This window comes from Sorex araneus, chromosome 6 (genome assembly GCF_027595985.1).
Source record: "Sorex araneus isolate mSorAra2 chromosome 6, mSorAra2.pri, whole genome shotgun sequence".
Classification (NCBI taxonomy): Eukaryota; Metazoa; Chordata; class Mammalia; order Eulipotyphla; family Soricidae; genus Sorex; species Sorex araneus.
The window spans coordinates 120,671,735-120,689,384 of record NC_073307.1 but is presented as its reverse complement, the minus strand read 5'-3'; the positions used below and the strand labels follow the sequence as shown (position 1 = coordinate 120,689,384).

The 17,650-nt window shown below is 40.4% G+C and overlaps 1 protein-coding gene across 1 annotated transcript; it reads left to right on the top strand.

Moving 5' to 3' along the window:
- Positions 1-4,129: 4,129 nt before the first annotated feature.
- On the top strand, positions 4,130-5,137 carry LOC101549184 (mas-related G-protein coupled receptor member X2-like). Its single transcript, XM_004607933.2, has one exon. It carries the CDS (start codon positions 4,130-4,132, stop codon positions 5,135-5,137), a length of 1,008 nt encoding a protein of 335 aa, XP_004607990.2.
- Positions 5,138-17,650: the final 12,513 nt, after the last annotated feature.

The window sequence follows — 17,650 nt, the reverse complement described above, 5'->3', positions numbered from 1 at the left end:
ATGGTGTATGATCTTTTTGATGAGTTGTTGGATGCTATTTGCTAACATTTTGTTGAGGATCTTCGCATCAGTGTTTATCAGGGATATTGGTCTATAATTTTCTTTCTTAGTGGTGTCTTTGTTTGCTTTTGGTATTAGGGAGATGTGTGCTTCATAGAAACTGTTTGGGAGAGTTCCTGTTTTTTCAATTTCCTGGAAAAAGCTTGAGGAAAACTGGCAACAGGTCTTCTTTAAATGTTTGGAAGAATTCCCCAGTGAGTCCATCTGGACCTGGGCTTTTGTTTTGGGGGAGATTTTTTATTACAGTTTCAATTTCCTTAATATTAATGGGTCTATTCAGGTATTCCAAGTCTTCTTTGTTCAGTCTTGGGAGATTGTAGGGGTTAAGGAATTCATCCATTTCTTTTAGGTTCTCTTGTTTCGTGGCATACAGGCTTTCGAAGTAGTCTCTGACAATCTTTTGAATTTCGTTGGTTTCTGTTGTGATGTCCCCCTTTTTAATCCTGATTCGGTTTATTAGGGATCTCTCTCTCTCTTTCTTTGTGATTCTTGCCAGTGGTTTGTCAATCTTGTTTATTTTCTGAAAGAACCAGCTCTTGGTTTCATTGACCTTTTGGATTGTTTTCTGGGTTTTCATGTTGTTAATTTCTTCTCTAATTTTTACTATTTCTTTCCTTTGTTACTTTTGGTTTGGGTTCCTTTTTCTGGTTCTTTTCTAAGGCCTTGAGCTGTAAAGTCAAGGTACCTATGTAGGCCCTTTCTTCCTTCCTAAGGAATGCTTGCAGAGCTATAAATTTTCCCCTTAACACAACTTTAGCTGCATCCCATAGGTTTGGGTAGCTTGTGTCTTCATTCTCATTTGTTTCGAAGTATCTCTTGATTTCTTCCTTGATTTACTTCCTGACCCACTTATTGTTCAACACTAAGCTGTTTAATTTCCAGGTGTCTGTTTTGATTCTCTGCGTCTGTGTGTGATTAGCTTCTATCTTCAGTGCATCATGGTCTGAGAAAAGAGTTGATACAATTTCTATTTTTCTGATTTTATTGAGGTATGTTTTGTGACCCAGTACATGGTCTATTTTGGAGAATGTTCCATGTGCACTGGAAAAGAATGTGTATTCTTTCTTTTGGGGGTGTAAAGCCCTGTATAGGTCTATTAGGCCTCTCTCTTCTATTTCTTTCTTCAGAGTCCGTGTTTCCTTGCTGAGTTTTGTTCTTGTCGATCTATCCAGAGGTGATAGGGCAGTGTTGAAGTCTCCGACTACTATTGTGCTGTTAGCGATGTCCTCCTTAAAGTCTGTTAGGAGTTGTTTTAAGTATTTAGCCCATCTCTCATTGGGTGCATATACGTTTAAGACTGTGATTTCTTCCTGTTGCACATATCCCTTGATAAATAGGAAGTGACCTTTGTTGTCCCTCCTAATCTTTTTCAACCTGAAATCTATGTTGTCAGATACTAGTATCGCCACCCCAGCTTTTTTGAGGGAGTTGTTTGCTTGCAGGATTGTTTCCCATCCTTTGACTTTGAGTCTGTGTTTGCTCTGACTGTTCATGTGTGTTTCTTGCAGGCAGAAGAATGTTGGGTTTAGTTTCCGAATCCATTTTGCCACTCTATGTCTCTTAATTGGTGCATTTAGGCCATTGAAATTGAGAGAGATTATTGTCATGGGGTTTTGTGTCATCTTTCTGTGGAGTTTGTTGTTCTTGTGGGGTTCTTTCTTGCCTTATAATAGCCGTTTTAGTCCTTCTTTTAAGTTTGGTTTTGAGTCTATGAAGTTCCTGAGCTGTTGTTTATCAGAGAAATAGTGTATGGTTCCTTCGAGTTTGAGTGAGAGTTTAGTCGGATAAAGTATTCTTGGTGAGGCATTTATTTTGTTGAGTTTTTTCACTATGTCCCACCATTGTCTTCGGACTCAGAGGGTTTCCTCTGATAGGTCTGCTGTAAATCTGAGGGGTGCTCCTTTGTATGTGGTTTCCTTCTTTGACCTTGTTGCTTGCAGAATTGTGTCTCTATCCCCTGCATCTGTCATTCTAACTATAATATGCCTTGGAGTCTTTTTATTCGGGTCTCTTTTTGCTGGTACTCTTCGGACTCCTTGGATCTAGATACCTGCCTTGTCCAGCTCTGGGAAGTTCTTGGCAATGATGTCTTTGACTGTGTTTTTTGCATTGGGGTTACTTCCCTGTGCTTCTGGTACTCCAATGATTCTTATGTTGTTCCTCTTGAAGTCATCCCCAAGGACTCTGATTCTCTCTATAGCCATTTTGAGGTCTTTTGCCATTATTTGCTGTTGTCTGTAAGCTTTCTGCAGCTCATCTTCAATGTCACTGATTCTGTCTTCGGCTGTAGTCATTCTACTGTTGAGGGCACCTACTGAGATTTTTAATTCATCTACCGACTCCTTTATTTGTGTGACTTCTGTTTGTAGCTTTGTGACATCTGTTTGTAGCTTTGAAATTTCTGATCTCATTTCTTCTTGCATTTTCTTGGTTGACCATTCCAAAGCATCGTTCATCTCCTCCCTTAATTTATTGGATGTCTGTTCCATGGTTGCTTTGAGTACATCGACTCTCTTCAAGATTTCTTCTCTGAATTCTTTTTCTGAGAGGTCCAGCATGTGGGTGGATTCTTTGGAGATTTCTGGAATCTTTTCTTCATTTTCTCTTCATGGAAGGGATTTTCGCTGTTTCTTCATATTGTTGTGGAAGTCTAGAGTTGTAGCCTTCTAATTGTCTATCCCTATTCGCTCTTTCTGCGGGGCCGTTGGGATTCTGTTGGTGCTAAGTTGATGTTGGAGGCTTTGTTCCAATTCCAGAATACTTCCTTATTCTCAGACTCTCCTCTTGGTTTATGCGGGGCCTTTAGTGATGATTTAAGGCTATGCTGTCTTTAGGAGGAGTTTGTGGAGATTCTATCGCCCATTGATAGCTTTTGTGAAGTTGAATTCAGCTAAAGGACTATTTTTGCAAAAAATGATTTAGATGGCCAGGGTGATTTTCAAAGAAACAGGTTATAGAGTATGTAATGTAAGAAAAAGTATAAATCTGTAAATGTGCCCTCACGGTGATTCACTAATTAAAAATAAATAAATAAATAAAATAAAAAATTTTTTAAAAAAAAGAAAAAGTAAAACTGCGGGGGTAAGCAGCCACTGCTCTGGTAAGTGGCCACGCCCCTTTTGAGGCCACGCCCCCCGCACTACAGGCCACGCCCCCAGTAATCTCTGGGGGCACAGGGCGGGGTAGGCGGGTGGGAGAGTGCCCCTCCGGTCGGTAGGCGGAGTCCCGATCCTGTTTGTCAGTACCTGATTGGCAGTTCGGCGTTACAGAGGAGCATAGAGGCCCTTCCACGCAGCGCAGGGAGTTCAGGGGTCCTAGGGGAGCCCCCCCACAGCCCGGAACCGATGGAAGAGTGCCCCTTGGGTTGGTGGGCAGAGTACCGATCCTGTTAGTACCCGAGAGCGCCGGGAGGGTCGCGCCAGGCGGCAGCGGTGGGGCGGGGCGGCGCTGCGGTGAGCGTCCGTCAGACCCGAGCGCAGCGGAGATGGCGTTGCTATCTATTTTGCAGTGACCCATGTGACCCTGACAAATGTTAACCATTGAGACACAGTAATGAACATGAAGAAGAGCTCGCTGTTTCCAGAGAGCTGACATTACTGACCATGCACTTCAGGGTCATATCCCTTCAAATCCTGGTGTCCCCTTTTCTGTGAGTGAGTCACTCTCAGTCACTGAGATGTCACATAGTTCATGCTTCTGAAGAACACAAGGCCCGGAGCAGAAGAAGACTGGCCTCAGAGTCCCTTACATCCTTCTTGTACATCGTGCCCAGAAAGACTCCCCTCCAGACACTATGCAGTGGGACATGGCCTAGGAAACTAGTGGGAAAATCAGGACCTTAGAACATTTCATGGTTGTGAAAAATTGTGATTCAGTAGAGAAATTTCAAACTTTAATCAGAAAGATTAGGGGGAGTCCAAATATAGGATGCTAAAGCTAAGTGGCCTGCTTAAACTATGTTAGTTGCTTCTCTCTGCTCTCAGGTACCTATATGCATGATAATCCATGATTATATTAAAAATACTTTCTCGTTTGTGTTTCCAGGAACACCAGCAGAGAGTATCTGAGCATGGATGTAACTGTCACACCTTGGGTAACTGAAAGCACACTGCAGAATACAAGTAACTGGGTGGATTTTCAAAGACTATCTAACATGGCTTTGCTGATCTCAAACCTTCTGAGATTCATCATTTCCCTGGTGGGGCTGGCAGGAAATGCTGTGGTGCTCTGGCTCCTGGCTTTCCGCATGCAGAGGAATGTTTTCTCTGTCTACATTCTCAACTTGGGAGGAGCTGATTTTGTCTGTCTGTCCACCCAGATGGTATCCTCCATAATGAGTTTGGTCGAAGGTATCGAATTACACCCCAGCTCCTTTTTCGAAGTTTTTTTAATAGTGTTTGTCTTGCCCTATGTTGTAGGCCTGAGCATTCTCACCGCCATTAGCACTGAGCGCTGCCTGTCTGTTCTAAAGCCCATCTGGTATCGTTGCCACCGCCCAAAGCACATGTCATCTGTCATGTGTACCCTGCTCTGGGCCCTGTCCCTGCTCCTGATCACCCTGAGAATGAAGTTCAGTGTTGGTCTGTTTGGAAAATATGATGAGGATTTGTGTAAACTAATTGATTTCAGCATTGTCACGTGGCTGATTTTCTCCTTCGTGCTTCTGTGTGGGTCCAGCCTGATGCTGCTGACCAGATTGCTCTGTGGCTCCCAGAAATTGAAGCTGACCAGGTTATATGTGACCATCGGGCTCACAGTGCTGGTCTTCCTCCTCTTTGGCCTGCCTTGGGGTATCAACTGGTTCCTCTTATACTGGACAAAGTTTATATATGATAATGACCCCTATAAATATATATATTTTAATCTAGTGACAGAGATACTATTTTGTGTCAACAGCAGTGTCAATCCCATCATTTACTTCTTTGTTGGCTCTTATAGGCAGCAGAGAAGACAGAAAAGAAGGAGCCTCAGAGTAATTCTGCAGAGAGCTTTGCAGGATTTTCCTGAGGAGGATGGAAGCCAAGGCAGCCCTCCTCGGGAGACCCTGGAGATTTCAGGAGATACTCATGTGACCTAACTCAATCAAAATTCAGGCATAGTTCTCAGAAATTTTAATTGCATTTCAGATACTGTATTCTCACCCTTTAAAACTGAATATTATAAGTGATCCACCATTTATTTTCATGCTCTCTATATATAGGCAAAAAGGCTACTTTTGTATTTCTGTATAGTGTTCACACAGAATAAATTTGCTGTTACCATTAATCTTTGAGTGTTTTCAGGACATGTTTGTATTTCTCACATATAATAATCAGAAGGTATATCTGGATACTATGAAAGAAGTTACATATGAAACTCTAGGAATAATTTCCAAAGCGTTTTGTATACAGTGGTTTTATATATATTTTTTATATGTCTACTGTGTGCTGTCAGTGATCTGGACTTTCTATTTCTTCAAGAGTTTTTCTCTTGCACCAAAATAATTCTTGTAAATTAGTACTCAAGATAACAGAAACAAAAAATTCAAATTAGAATTCATCAAACTCAAACATTCCTGTACAATTAAGGACACATGGGCTAAAACTAATAGAAACTAAATGAAGACGGAAAAAATATATGCATTCAACAACATCATCTAAAGATTTCCTATGAGATATAGAAAGCATATAGATTGCAACAGAAAATAATCAAAAGCCATATCCAAAAATCTGAATAGAAAATAAACTGGCACTTCTCTGAATGAGATAGTCAGATGTCAAATAGACATGAAAAAAAGCTTATCATCACTTATTATAAGGGAAATACAACTGAAGAAGACAATGAGCTTTCATTTGAGACCTATCAGACTAGCATACATCAAAAACAAAAAAACAAAGCAAAATTAGAAACTGTCTGTGTTAGTGGCTAGTTCAACTTAAATTCAACCCTTAAAGAAAACAGTATGGATACTGCCAGCCGGGGCCGGTGCTCGGCTCCGGCTGGCCGGGTTTTCGGCCCGGGTGCCCATGCCTCTGCAGAGCCGGTGGATGTGGAACGAGCGGGAACCAGAGACAGCTTTAGGAATTGGGGTTCCAGCAAGTGCTTGCACCCATGTATGGAGACTGTGAACTAACTTTGGCTACATGCTGTTCCAGGAAGGGAAATGATTCATTCTCAAACTTAAATCTTCGTGGACTTAATTACTATAATACAGAAATTGTAAACCGCGTGGCCACGGTCGGCCGCGCGACATTTTATATCTTCATTCTCATCAGTGGAGAACTTATTATCAAATATTTCCCTGTTAATAGAGCTGTATTCTTAGGGGATAAATTCCAACAAAAATAGTGAGTCTGTTTTGAAACTCTAACAACAATAGTGAGTTATGTGTTGAAATCTGGAATGTAATCAAGGTAAAGAGAAAAGGAAGTGAAATTATCACTCACCTACGGGGTGGGTTGGGGGGTGAGGGGTGGGATGTATACTGTTTTTTTTTGTTTTGTTTGTTTTGTTTTTGCTTTTGTTTTTGTTTTTATTGGTGGTGGAATATGGGCACTGGTGAAGGGATGGGTGTTTGAGCATTGTGTAACTGAGATATAAGCCTGAGAACTTTGTAACTTTCCACTTGGTGATTCAATAAAATAAATTTTAAAAAAACAGTATGGATACTTCTTAGAGAAGTAAATATAAAGTTACCCAGGGGCTGGAGTGATAGTACCGTGGGGTGTGAATTCAACCTAGGTGTCCAAGAACAGATGGATGAATAATGAAAGTATGATATATTATAAATGCAACTTATACACTGCTGGAGCCATAGCACAGCCTACAGGACATTTACCTTGCATGAGACTGGTCCAGGTTCAATTCCTCCATCTCGCTCAAAGAGCCTGGCAAACTACTGAGTATCCCGCCCACATGGCAGAGCCTGGCAAACTACCCGTGGCGCATTTGATATGCCAAAAACAGTAACAACAAGTATCATAATGGAGACATTACTGGTGCCTGCTTGAGCAAATCAATGAGCAATGGGATGACAGTGATACACTGCAGCTGCAAGTATTAAAGAAATTATGCATTTTGCCACAATTTGGATAGAACTGGAGAATATCATGTAAATGAAGTAAGTCACTAAAGAGACAAATATCAGATTACATCCCTTATCTGTGGTCTATAGAAGAAGAACAGGAGAAGGGACTGCCTGCTTTCACAGCAGAAATACCCAGACAACCCTTAACCACTGAATGTAGGAATGACAAGGACAGGAAAGAAAACAATGACAGGGCTTAATCTAGAGGAAGGGAAGGAAATAGGAGTAAGGTTCAGGGCTTTTGAGCACTTCCATAGTGTAAATATGGGATATATGTATTTATCTATACTTCAGAGCCAACCATACTGTAAGTATAAAATCGAAACTCCAATAATCAAATTTAGAAATGTGCCTGACAAAAAGGCAGACTGAGGGTTGGAAAAACACCTAGGAACATCAGTGAAGGAAAGTCAGCACTGCTAGTGGGACTGCATTGAAACACTGCATGCCTCACATTCAGCTAAAAATAACTATGTATATCACAGTACCACAATATCTAATGAAATATAATTAAAAAATGAAGTAACAAAAGTTAGTTGCTCACATTTGCGTGTAAATATATTTCCGAGGCTTAATTTTAACCCACTGGTCTGTGTGTGGGTTTTTGTCCAATACCATTGTTTGAATTACTACTTTTGTACTATCTCTTGAAGTAAAAGATTATGATGCATCTTCTTTATTCTTGCTCTCAGAACTACATTGGCCACACAGGTCACTTGAGCTTGTCATGTAAAAAAGAAACAACACCCACTAAGTGCCTCTGGCACCGTATAAGCTCATTAACAGTCATGATCCAGAAACTCACAAATAAACGTTGGAAGAGAGCAACAAGTTGCAGAGATTCCTCAATGACCCATGCCGGGCTGAGTTCATCCAGAACACTTCATAGAGGGGCAATTGAGTCCACCATCCACCCCAAGAGGGCCCTGGCAGCCATAAACCTGCAGAACCCAATTGCCACCATGCTCACAGCCACTCTACACAAGCTCAGGACAAGCCCCTCAGGCATGAGAATGAATCTGCTGAAAAACCCAGGTATGAGGGTTTTGTGACTGAAATCCTCAGGCTCTCATGGTGTTGGGAATGGGCGACCTTCCCCCATCTCCTGATTCTTCCCAGAGCCTGGCAGTCATGCCCAGGAACTGCCTCTGATGCCATATAAGGTCATTAATGGCCATGATCCAGAGACTCACAAATAAATATCAGAAGAGAGCAACAAATTGCAGAGATGCTTCTGGACACCAAAGTAACCATCCAATTAAAAACTTAACTCTAGTTGTATCACTCAACTTAAAATTTTAGAATTTCTGAAGCCACATCTAATCCTCTAAGTCACTAATGTACCAAGAGTAGCACACCACATTTTTGGTGGTGTGTAAAGTAGCAAGCAACAGTGACAAATGGAGATGTTACTGGTGTCTGCTCGAGCAAATCAAAGATCAATGGGATGACAAGTGATACAAGTGATACAAGTGTACTACCAATTTTGATCAAGCATATATATTAATATATATAATTTTTATATAGCTGGACAGGAGCTTATTATTATGTATTGCAGTTTACTCAGTATGTTGTATGTTGGATACATTTACTTTTGGTGATAATACTATAAATATTTCTGCATGTGTAAACTTTGTATTATGTATCTGACACATGCACAAACATATCGGTGAATAAACTACTACATCAAAAAAGGGAGGAAAATGTGTGACACTGACGTATCATTATAAATATTTTAAATGGCCCTGCTTGCATATTCTGTCAAATTTCACTTCCATCAAAAATGTCTGAGAATGCCTTATCCCACAGTGTTACCACAGCTGACAAAGATATGTTCTGCACTCTTATTTCAGTATATATATGTATGTATATGTGTGTGTGCCCACGTGCTTATATATATATATATATATATACGAGTAATTTCAATTTACATTTAAATCATTAACAATTGAGATTTTGCACAATTTCTAGTTGCCCACACTTGGCTTGTTTTACATATTATTCAATTTCCCTTGAGAGTATTTGTCACTGTCACTGTCATCCCATTGCTCATCGATTTGCTCAAGCGGGCACCAGTAATGTCTCCATTGTGAAACTTGTTGTTACTGTTTTTGGCATATCAAATACGCCACGGGTAGCTTGCCAGGCTCTGCCGTGAAGCCGGGTACTCTCGGTAGCTTGCCAGGCTCTCCGTGAGGGGTGGAGGAATCAAACCCAGGTCAGTTGCGTGCAAGGCAAGTGCCCTACCTGCTGTGCTATCACTCCAGCCCAAGCACAACCAGGTGTGGCCCCAAAATAAAATAAGACAAAACAAAAACAAACAAAAAACTGTTTGAATAATGGATAAACAGGAAAGAGTCTGCTATACCCCTAAGAAGTCATACTATTAGACATGAAATTTGTCACAAAATAAAATACAGATAGGGCTGATAGAAAATTTTGTAAGAGAATTATGAAGCCAGCAATTATCTCAAGCTTTATTCTATATGTATTTCACTGCTTCATTCACTATAAAATAGAATCATTTGTCCATTGCACTAAGTTCCCAAAGAGAGAAGGCAGAGATTCAATTGCTTTCATTTTCAAAGGGTGTTTCTTTTGATCCTTAGTATGGTCTGGCCTTGGGAGCATGAGCAACAGTACAGCGACTAGGGTTTCCATCCCTTGCAGGAGGCCAAGGCAGGTTCAATTCACGGCATTCCATTTGGTCCCTTGAGCACCACCGTTCCTGAGTGCAGAGCTAGAAGAAACCCCTAAGCATTGTCAGGGATACTAGACTTGCACTTTATTGCTATTATCCTAGTTAAAGCTGGAAATAAGATTGTGTTGTATTTGCTGGACTTTCACAGATGGAGGAATACTTTCTCTGTCACCTCAATGAGATGTATTCTGATCCTCTCTCCTACTCCTTCCAGAAGCCTCGGGAGGGGCTCATCAACTCCTTCCAATCCATCTTCACCTACATGCCCAGATTTTCACCATGTGTCCGCACTCACCTAAGTCTCAGGGCCTGAACATCCAAGCTATCGGCACTGAGGGCTGCACAGCCATGTGCCACACAATGTGCTGCTGTCACCATCTGACACACATGTGAGAGACATGCATGTCCTGTTCCGGGCCTTGACCCTACCGCTGAGTGTCCTAGAAGGGAAGAGCAGTGGCTTCCATTTGGGAAATAATGACTAAAAAGGGTCCCATCACTTCTGGATATTCAATATCCAATAAGGTTTTACTTCTTGATGGATCTTCTCTGGCATTGCTGTTCAGATTGTTGACTGGATCTCAGAACAAAGAGCTGACCAGTCTCTATCTGACCATCAGGCTCACAGTGTGCTGGTCTAACCACCCTGAGAACTCCCCAGGAAATCCACTAGTTCCTGAAACAATTTGGATTCTGAAAGATATTGATATTTGCCCTGTTAACTTTATCCATTTATGTCTGTCTTGTGTGTGATGTAGCTGCACCTCATCTCTGTTTAGCTACTTTGTTTGACCTCACAGTATCAAAGCCTGGTAAGATCTCCATTTGGATTCTCCTGAGGGCCTTGCAAGAATTCCCTGAGATGACAGAATGAAAGTGAAGACAGCCTTCCTTGAGCCCCTTCAGACATTGGAATACACACAGCTGTTCTGAAACAGAGACCCTGCTTCAATACATAAATGTTGCCTTCACAGCAAAATTGGTTCTTGTAAGTTTAAGAGAATTGCTTCATTTCACATTTCTGGGTCTCTGAAAAACTTCTTGTGAGGAGGTGTGACACATTTGTGCCTGTTAAGAAAATGCTCTTGGCAGCCTATCACACAGGACCTGACCCAGAAATATTCACGCCATTTTAAGATTTATCACTGTATCACTTTCATTCCATTGATCCTCGATTTGCTCGAGCGGGTGCCTGTAATGTCTCCTATCCCTGAGAATCTAGCAGCCTCTCTTTTTTTTAATTTATTTTATTCTTTAATTAGTGAATCACCATGAGAGTACAGATACAGATTCATACATTTTAGAACTTGCTTTTCCCTCCTACAATGTTCACAAACACATCCCTCCACCAGTGCCCATTCTCCACCACCAATAATCCCAGTATCCCTCCCACCCCCCAATCTCATATCCCCCCACCCTACCCTGCCTTTGTAGCAGGGTATTCCCTTTTGATCTCTCTCTCTCCAATTGGGTGTTGTGGTTTGCAATAGGGGTATTGAGTGGCCATTGTGTTCAGTCTCTAGTCTACTTTCAGCACGCATCTCCCTTCCCGCGCAGGATCTCCAACCACATTGTACTTGGTGTTCCCTTCTCTATCTGAGCTGCCTTTTTCCCCAGCATGTGGGACCGGCTTCCAAGCCATGGAGCCAACCTCCTGGTACTTACTTCTACTATTCTTGGGTGTTAGTCTCCTACTTTATTATTTTATATTCCAAAGATGAGTGCAATTTTCTATGTCTCTCTCTTTCTGACTCATTTCACTTAGCATGATACTTTTCATGTTGATCCATTTATATGCAAAGTTCATGATTTCATTTTTTCTAACAGCTGTATAGTATTCCATTGTATAGATGTACCAGAGTTTCTTTAATCAGTCATCTGTTCTAGGGCACTTGGGTTTTTTCCAGATTCTGGCTATTGTAAACAGTGCTGCGATGAACATATAAGTGCAGATGTCATTTCGACTATACTGTTTTGCTTCTTCGGAGTATATTCCCAGGAGTGGTGTTGCTGGGTCAAATGGGAGGTCAATTTGTAATTTTTTGAGAAGCGTCCATATTGTTTTCCAAAAGGGCTGAACCAGTCGGCATTCCCACCAACAGTGTAGAAGGGTCCCTTTCTCACCACATCCTCTCCTACAGCGGTTGCTTTTGTTCTTTTGGATGTGTGCTAGTCTCTGTGGTGTGAGGTGGTATCTCATGGGTGTTTTGATCTGCATCTCCCTGATGATCAGTGATGTAGAGCACTTATACATGTGCCTTTTGGCATTCATATCTCTTCCTTGGGAAAGTTTCTGTTTATTTCTTCGCCCCATTTTCTGATGGGGTTGGATGTTTTCTTCTTGTAGAGTTCAACAAGTGCTTTATATACCATTGATATCAACCCCTTATCTGATGGGCACTGTGTAAATATCCTTTCCCATTCTGTAGATAGTCTTTGTATTCTGGTCACTGTATCTTTTGCGGTGCAGAAGCTTTTAAGTTTAATGTAGTCCCATTTGTTGATCTCTGTTTTTACTAGATTGCTTAGTTCCGTGTCACCTTTGAAGATACCTTTATCTTCAATATCGTGGAGGGTTTTGCCGACCTTGTCTTCAATGTACCTTATGGTTTGTGGTCTGATGGTGAGGTCTTTAATCCATTTTGATCTGACTTTTGTGCATGGTGTCAGGTCGAGGTCTAAGCCCATTCATTTGCATGTGGTTGTCCAGTTGTGCCAGCACCATTTGTTAAAGAGGCTTTCCTTGCTCCACTTCACATCTCTTGCTCCCTTATCAAAGATTAGGTGGTCATACATTTGGGGTTGTGTGTAGGGATATTCCACCCTGTTCCATTGGTCTGCAGCTCTGCCTTTTTTCCAGTACCATGCTGTTTTAATTTAAACCGCTTTGTAGTAAAGTTTGAGGTTGGGGAGGGTAATGCCTCCCATCATCTTTTTCCCAAGAATTCTTTTAGCAATCCGTGGGCGTTTGTTGTTCCATATGAATTTCAGGATTGCTTGATCCATTTCTTTGCAGAATGTCATGGGTATCCTTATAGGGATCCGGTTGAATCTGTATAATGCTTTTGGGAGTATTGCTATTTTGACAATATTGATTCTCCCTAACCATGAGCAGGAGATATGTTTCCATTTCCTCATGTCCTCTTTTATTTTATGGAATAGCGTCTTGCAGCCTCTCTTGACTCATTCTTCCCAGGGTGCTGCATTGAAGGCTCTTTCAGGGTAAGGGGCATGAGACCATCATTGTTACTGTATTTGGCATATCGAATTCGCCTCAGAGAGCTTGGCAGGTCGTACCGTGCAGACAGGATTCTCTCGGTACCTTGCCAAGTTCTCTGAGAGGGAGAACTAGGCTATAAGAGGTTGTGTGGTCGTGCGCTTCCTTCTGGGAGCTTTGTTTTATAGTCTCTGTTTTTATAGTCTCTTGACTGTTGATGGGATTTTACAGTGCCTGGGGCAGTTGATGGGTGTGGCTGCCAAGCTACTGGAAAATTTTTCATCTTGCACTGCTAAATCTGGTAGCCAGTTTACTCTCTCCTTAAAACTGGCTTCTTAAAACTCCTTAAAACTGTAATCAAAGTAGGAGAGAATAAAGTGAAAATCATCTGCCGCACAGGCAGAGGGGGAGTAGGAGGGGGGGAATGCTAGGGTTCTTGGTGGTGGAACATATGCACTGGTGAAAAGATGAAGTCTTTGATCATTGTATGACTGAGACTTGATCCTGAAAGCCCTGTAATTGTTCTCATGGTGACTCAATTTTAAAAATAAAGAAATAAAATTTTAAAACTAAATTAATTAATTAATTAATTAAAAATTAAATACATAAATAAATAAAGTTTGTAGTCAGGATTTCTCCCACTTTTGAGGAACCTTAGGTATTTTCCTTGTTTTTCTGGCCGACTTCACTAAACATAAGTTTCTTTTTGTTCTCTTTTTTAAATTTTTGTAAAGTTGTTCACAGTAATGGATTACATTCAATATTTCGACACAGCAGTCCCACCACCATTACACCTTCCCACAATCATTATTTTGAATTTTCCCGCCATCACTCAAACCTGCCGAAAAGGCAGATTATAGTTAATTTATTTTGTATTGCTTGTTATGAATAGAATAAGATGTGGCATGGTTGCAAGAGTGGCTGTGTGCTCCTGGAATTCTAAAATTTTAGATAACTAGGGTCTGGAGAAATCTCTGCAGATATCTTTTATATGTCTCTGGATATTGGCCATCTAGGAGCTTCAATAGCAGCTAGAGGCAGTTCCTGGGTGTCACCTCCAGGGTCCCATAGGGACAGGGAGATAAGAAGGAACAGCCCATCCCCTATCCCTTGAGGCCTTGAGTTTACAGTCACTGATCCTGTGTACCTGGGTTTCTCATTGGATTCTGGAAGTTGGCAGCTGCCCAGGTTTTTTAGGGAGCAGGTTGAGGGACGATGTCTGCCACTGTCTGAGGAACCCTGGTGAAGTCAGCCTGCTTAAAGTCCGGAGGCATCTCTGCAATGAGCTGCTCAGTCTGAGATTCTTTTGTGTGCCTAAACATGAGTTTCTTCTCTGGTACATAGTATACAATGGAATACTATGCTGCTGTTAGAAAAGATGAAGTCATGAACTTTGCATATAAGTGAATCAACATGGAAAGTATCATGCTAAGTGAAATGAGTCAGAAAGAGAGGGACAGACATAGAAAGATTGCACTCATCTGTGGAATATAAAATAACAGAGTAGGAGACTAATACCCAAGAATAGTAGTATGGAATACCAGGAGGTTGACTCCATAGCTTGGAACTTGGCCTCACATGCTGGGGGAAAGTCATACCAAATGGAGAAGGGAACATCAAGTAAATTGTGATTGGAGATCTTGCGTGGTAAGGGAAGTGGGCTCTGAAAGTGGCCTAGTGTCCAAACATGATGGCCACTCAATACCACTACTGCAGACCACAACACCCAAAAGGAGAGAGAGAGAGAGAACAAATTGGAATGCCCTGCCACAGAAGCAGGGTGGGGTTGGGGGGATGGGACTGGGGGGGGGAGGGATACTAGGTTCATTGGTGGTGGAGAATGGACACTGGTGGAGGGATGGGCTCCCAAACACTGCATGAGGGAAAAACAAGCACGAAATGTTTGAATCTGTAACTGTACCCTCACTGTGACTCATTAATTAAAAAATAAAAATAAATAAATAAACGTGAGTTTCTTTAGTTCCACTCTATGCACAATAAGTTGCATAATTTTTGTTACTTGTGGCTGAATAAAGTTTCTTCATGTATATATACATCATAGCGAGTACCATATATATAACATATATACTATATGTAGTATATAGTAGAGTGCAATGTATATATAATATATGGTGAAATAATATGTGTATATATAATATATGATGTATTTACCACATTTTCATTATCCTCACTTCTGTTGTTCGATATCTGGATTTTTTCTATATTTCAAAGGACTATTACACTATAGATAACGATACAGGGCTAAATTTAAATCCACCAACACTGTACAATAATTCCCTTTATATCACACATTTATGAAGCCTTGATGTTTCTTATCTTCATGACACATACTATCTTCTCAAGAGTGAGGTAAAGTAACGTTATTATATTATGTATTTATTGATGATGATCACGGAATTGAACTGAGCTCCTGAATACACAGGTCATCTCCTCTACCTCTGCTGAGCCACAATAAGCCCTCCTTTTGACTTTTATTTACACTTCCGAATAAAAGCGAAGAACAGTTTATTGTCTATTATGCCTACTAATAATGGGTAGGTACTCTTTAAAGAAGTCTATTCAGCTCTTTTATTTTGGGATTGGACTGGATATCTTTTAGATATTGAGTTTTATAAGATTTTTTTATATTGTGGTTAGCAACTCCTTATGTGCAAGATTCATACACTCTAACAAAGAAGAGTATTAACTCAGAAACCATTCCAAATCAATATATTATATTTATTATACAGCTACAGAAGATCTGGTTGTCATATACATTGCAATTGATTCAGTGTAATGGACACTTTGACTTTTGGTGACATTACTATAAATTATTCTATATGTGTAAACTTTGTATTATAAATTTGGCACATGCACAAACACCACTGTAAGTCAATTAGTACATAAGAAAGTAAGGGAGGAAAATGTATGTCATTTATATGTCATCATACAAATTTTAAATGACTCTACTTGCCGAGTCCATCAAATTTTACTTCTGTCGGGGGCTGGAGCGATAGCACATCGGGTAGGGCGTTTGCCTTGCACTCGGCCGACCCGGGTTCGGCTCCCAGCATCCCATATGGTCCCCTGAGCAGCACCAGGAGTAATTCCTGAGTACAAAGCCAGGAGTAACCCCTGTGCATCACCAGGTCTGACCCAAAAAGAAAAAAATTTACTTCTGTCAAAAATGTAAGATGATTTCTCAATCCACACTATCACCACAGCTGACAAAGAAATGTTTTGCATTTTTATTCTTCAGAATAAAGAGTACAATTATGAGTAATTTAAATTAACATTTAAGTCATTGTGAACAGTGACTTTACACTGTTCTAATGGTCCATAATTGGTTTATTTTGCATATTTTCTATTTTTCTTGAAAGTATTAGCACATTATTAACAACTAAATTTAAATAAAAATCTGAAACACTAAATATTCTGCCATATCCTAAAATCTTATATGTGAATAAAAATGTTTCTCTGGTTCAAACTGACAAATAGAAAGAAATATAAATGTTATTCAAATAAATTATCATAACAAAAGAATTTAGATGTGGAGATGAAGCAAACTGCTTCCACTAGACACGAGATCAGTAGATTTGGTATAAGTTGATATACTTCTGTAGCCAGTTGTAAGGAAAATAGAAACTATGTATTTACAGCCATAAAAACACAAAATTTAAATGAGCCAGGTAGAGTTTGAGTCTCAGACAAGGAATGTGAATTAAAAATCTTCACAGACTCAACTCACATTACTCTGTGTGCTTACACAGATACAGAGCTGTCAGTGAAAGAATCCACAAGAACCACTAACAGGAAAGTGTACTCATTTGAGAAATACAGGCTGAGATAGAGGTTATAGCTAATGTTAGAACTAATGACCCATCCCTAGAGTGGTCACAACACCAAAGACATTGTGCTCTTATTTGACAGCAAGTCTCTGAACAGAAACTCACAGAATAACATGGTAATTTTGATAAGCTTTCTTCTCACCAACTTCCACTTCTCCTGAGGGATCTTTTGTGGGGCATAGGAGGGTTCAAAATAAAGGTGAATCTCTACAGACTCTTCCTGACCACAGGAGTCAGCTTGCCACCAGAAGGAAGAATGCAAAGCAGGGAAGTTTATCAAACTTATTTCCAAAGCCACTGCTGTGTTTTTTGACTCAAGACACATCCATGAACCTCAAACTGGGAGCCATGTGAGTGCACCAAGAATAGACAGAAAGGCAGTGAGATAGTCCAACAGGTAGGATTTTGTCTTGGTCACTGACTACCTATGTCACTACAAACTCAAAGCCTGGCAAGGAGAAAGTATTTCAAATGACTGTCCTATGATTTTTTTCACGTCTCATTTTTCTGGATGCACTAGAGTCAAGGGAAATGAGGATCCATCTGTGAGTCACAGAAATATTTCCTCCCGGATGCATAATAAACAGAGAATTTTCTTCCTCTGTGTTAATAAGGCTATAACAATAAGTAGTCAAGGTGAATAATGTTACATGAGGAAATTATAGTAATGATCATTATTACAAACCAAAACAAATATGAGAAAGGTTTGTGTGTCTAAGGTTTTTTCTTGATACATAAAAGACAAGCACTTATCACAA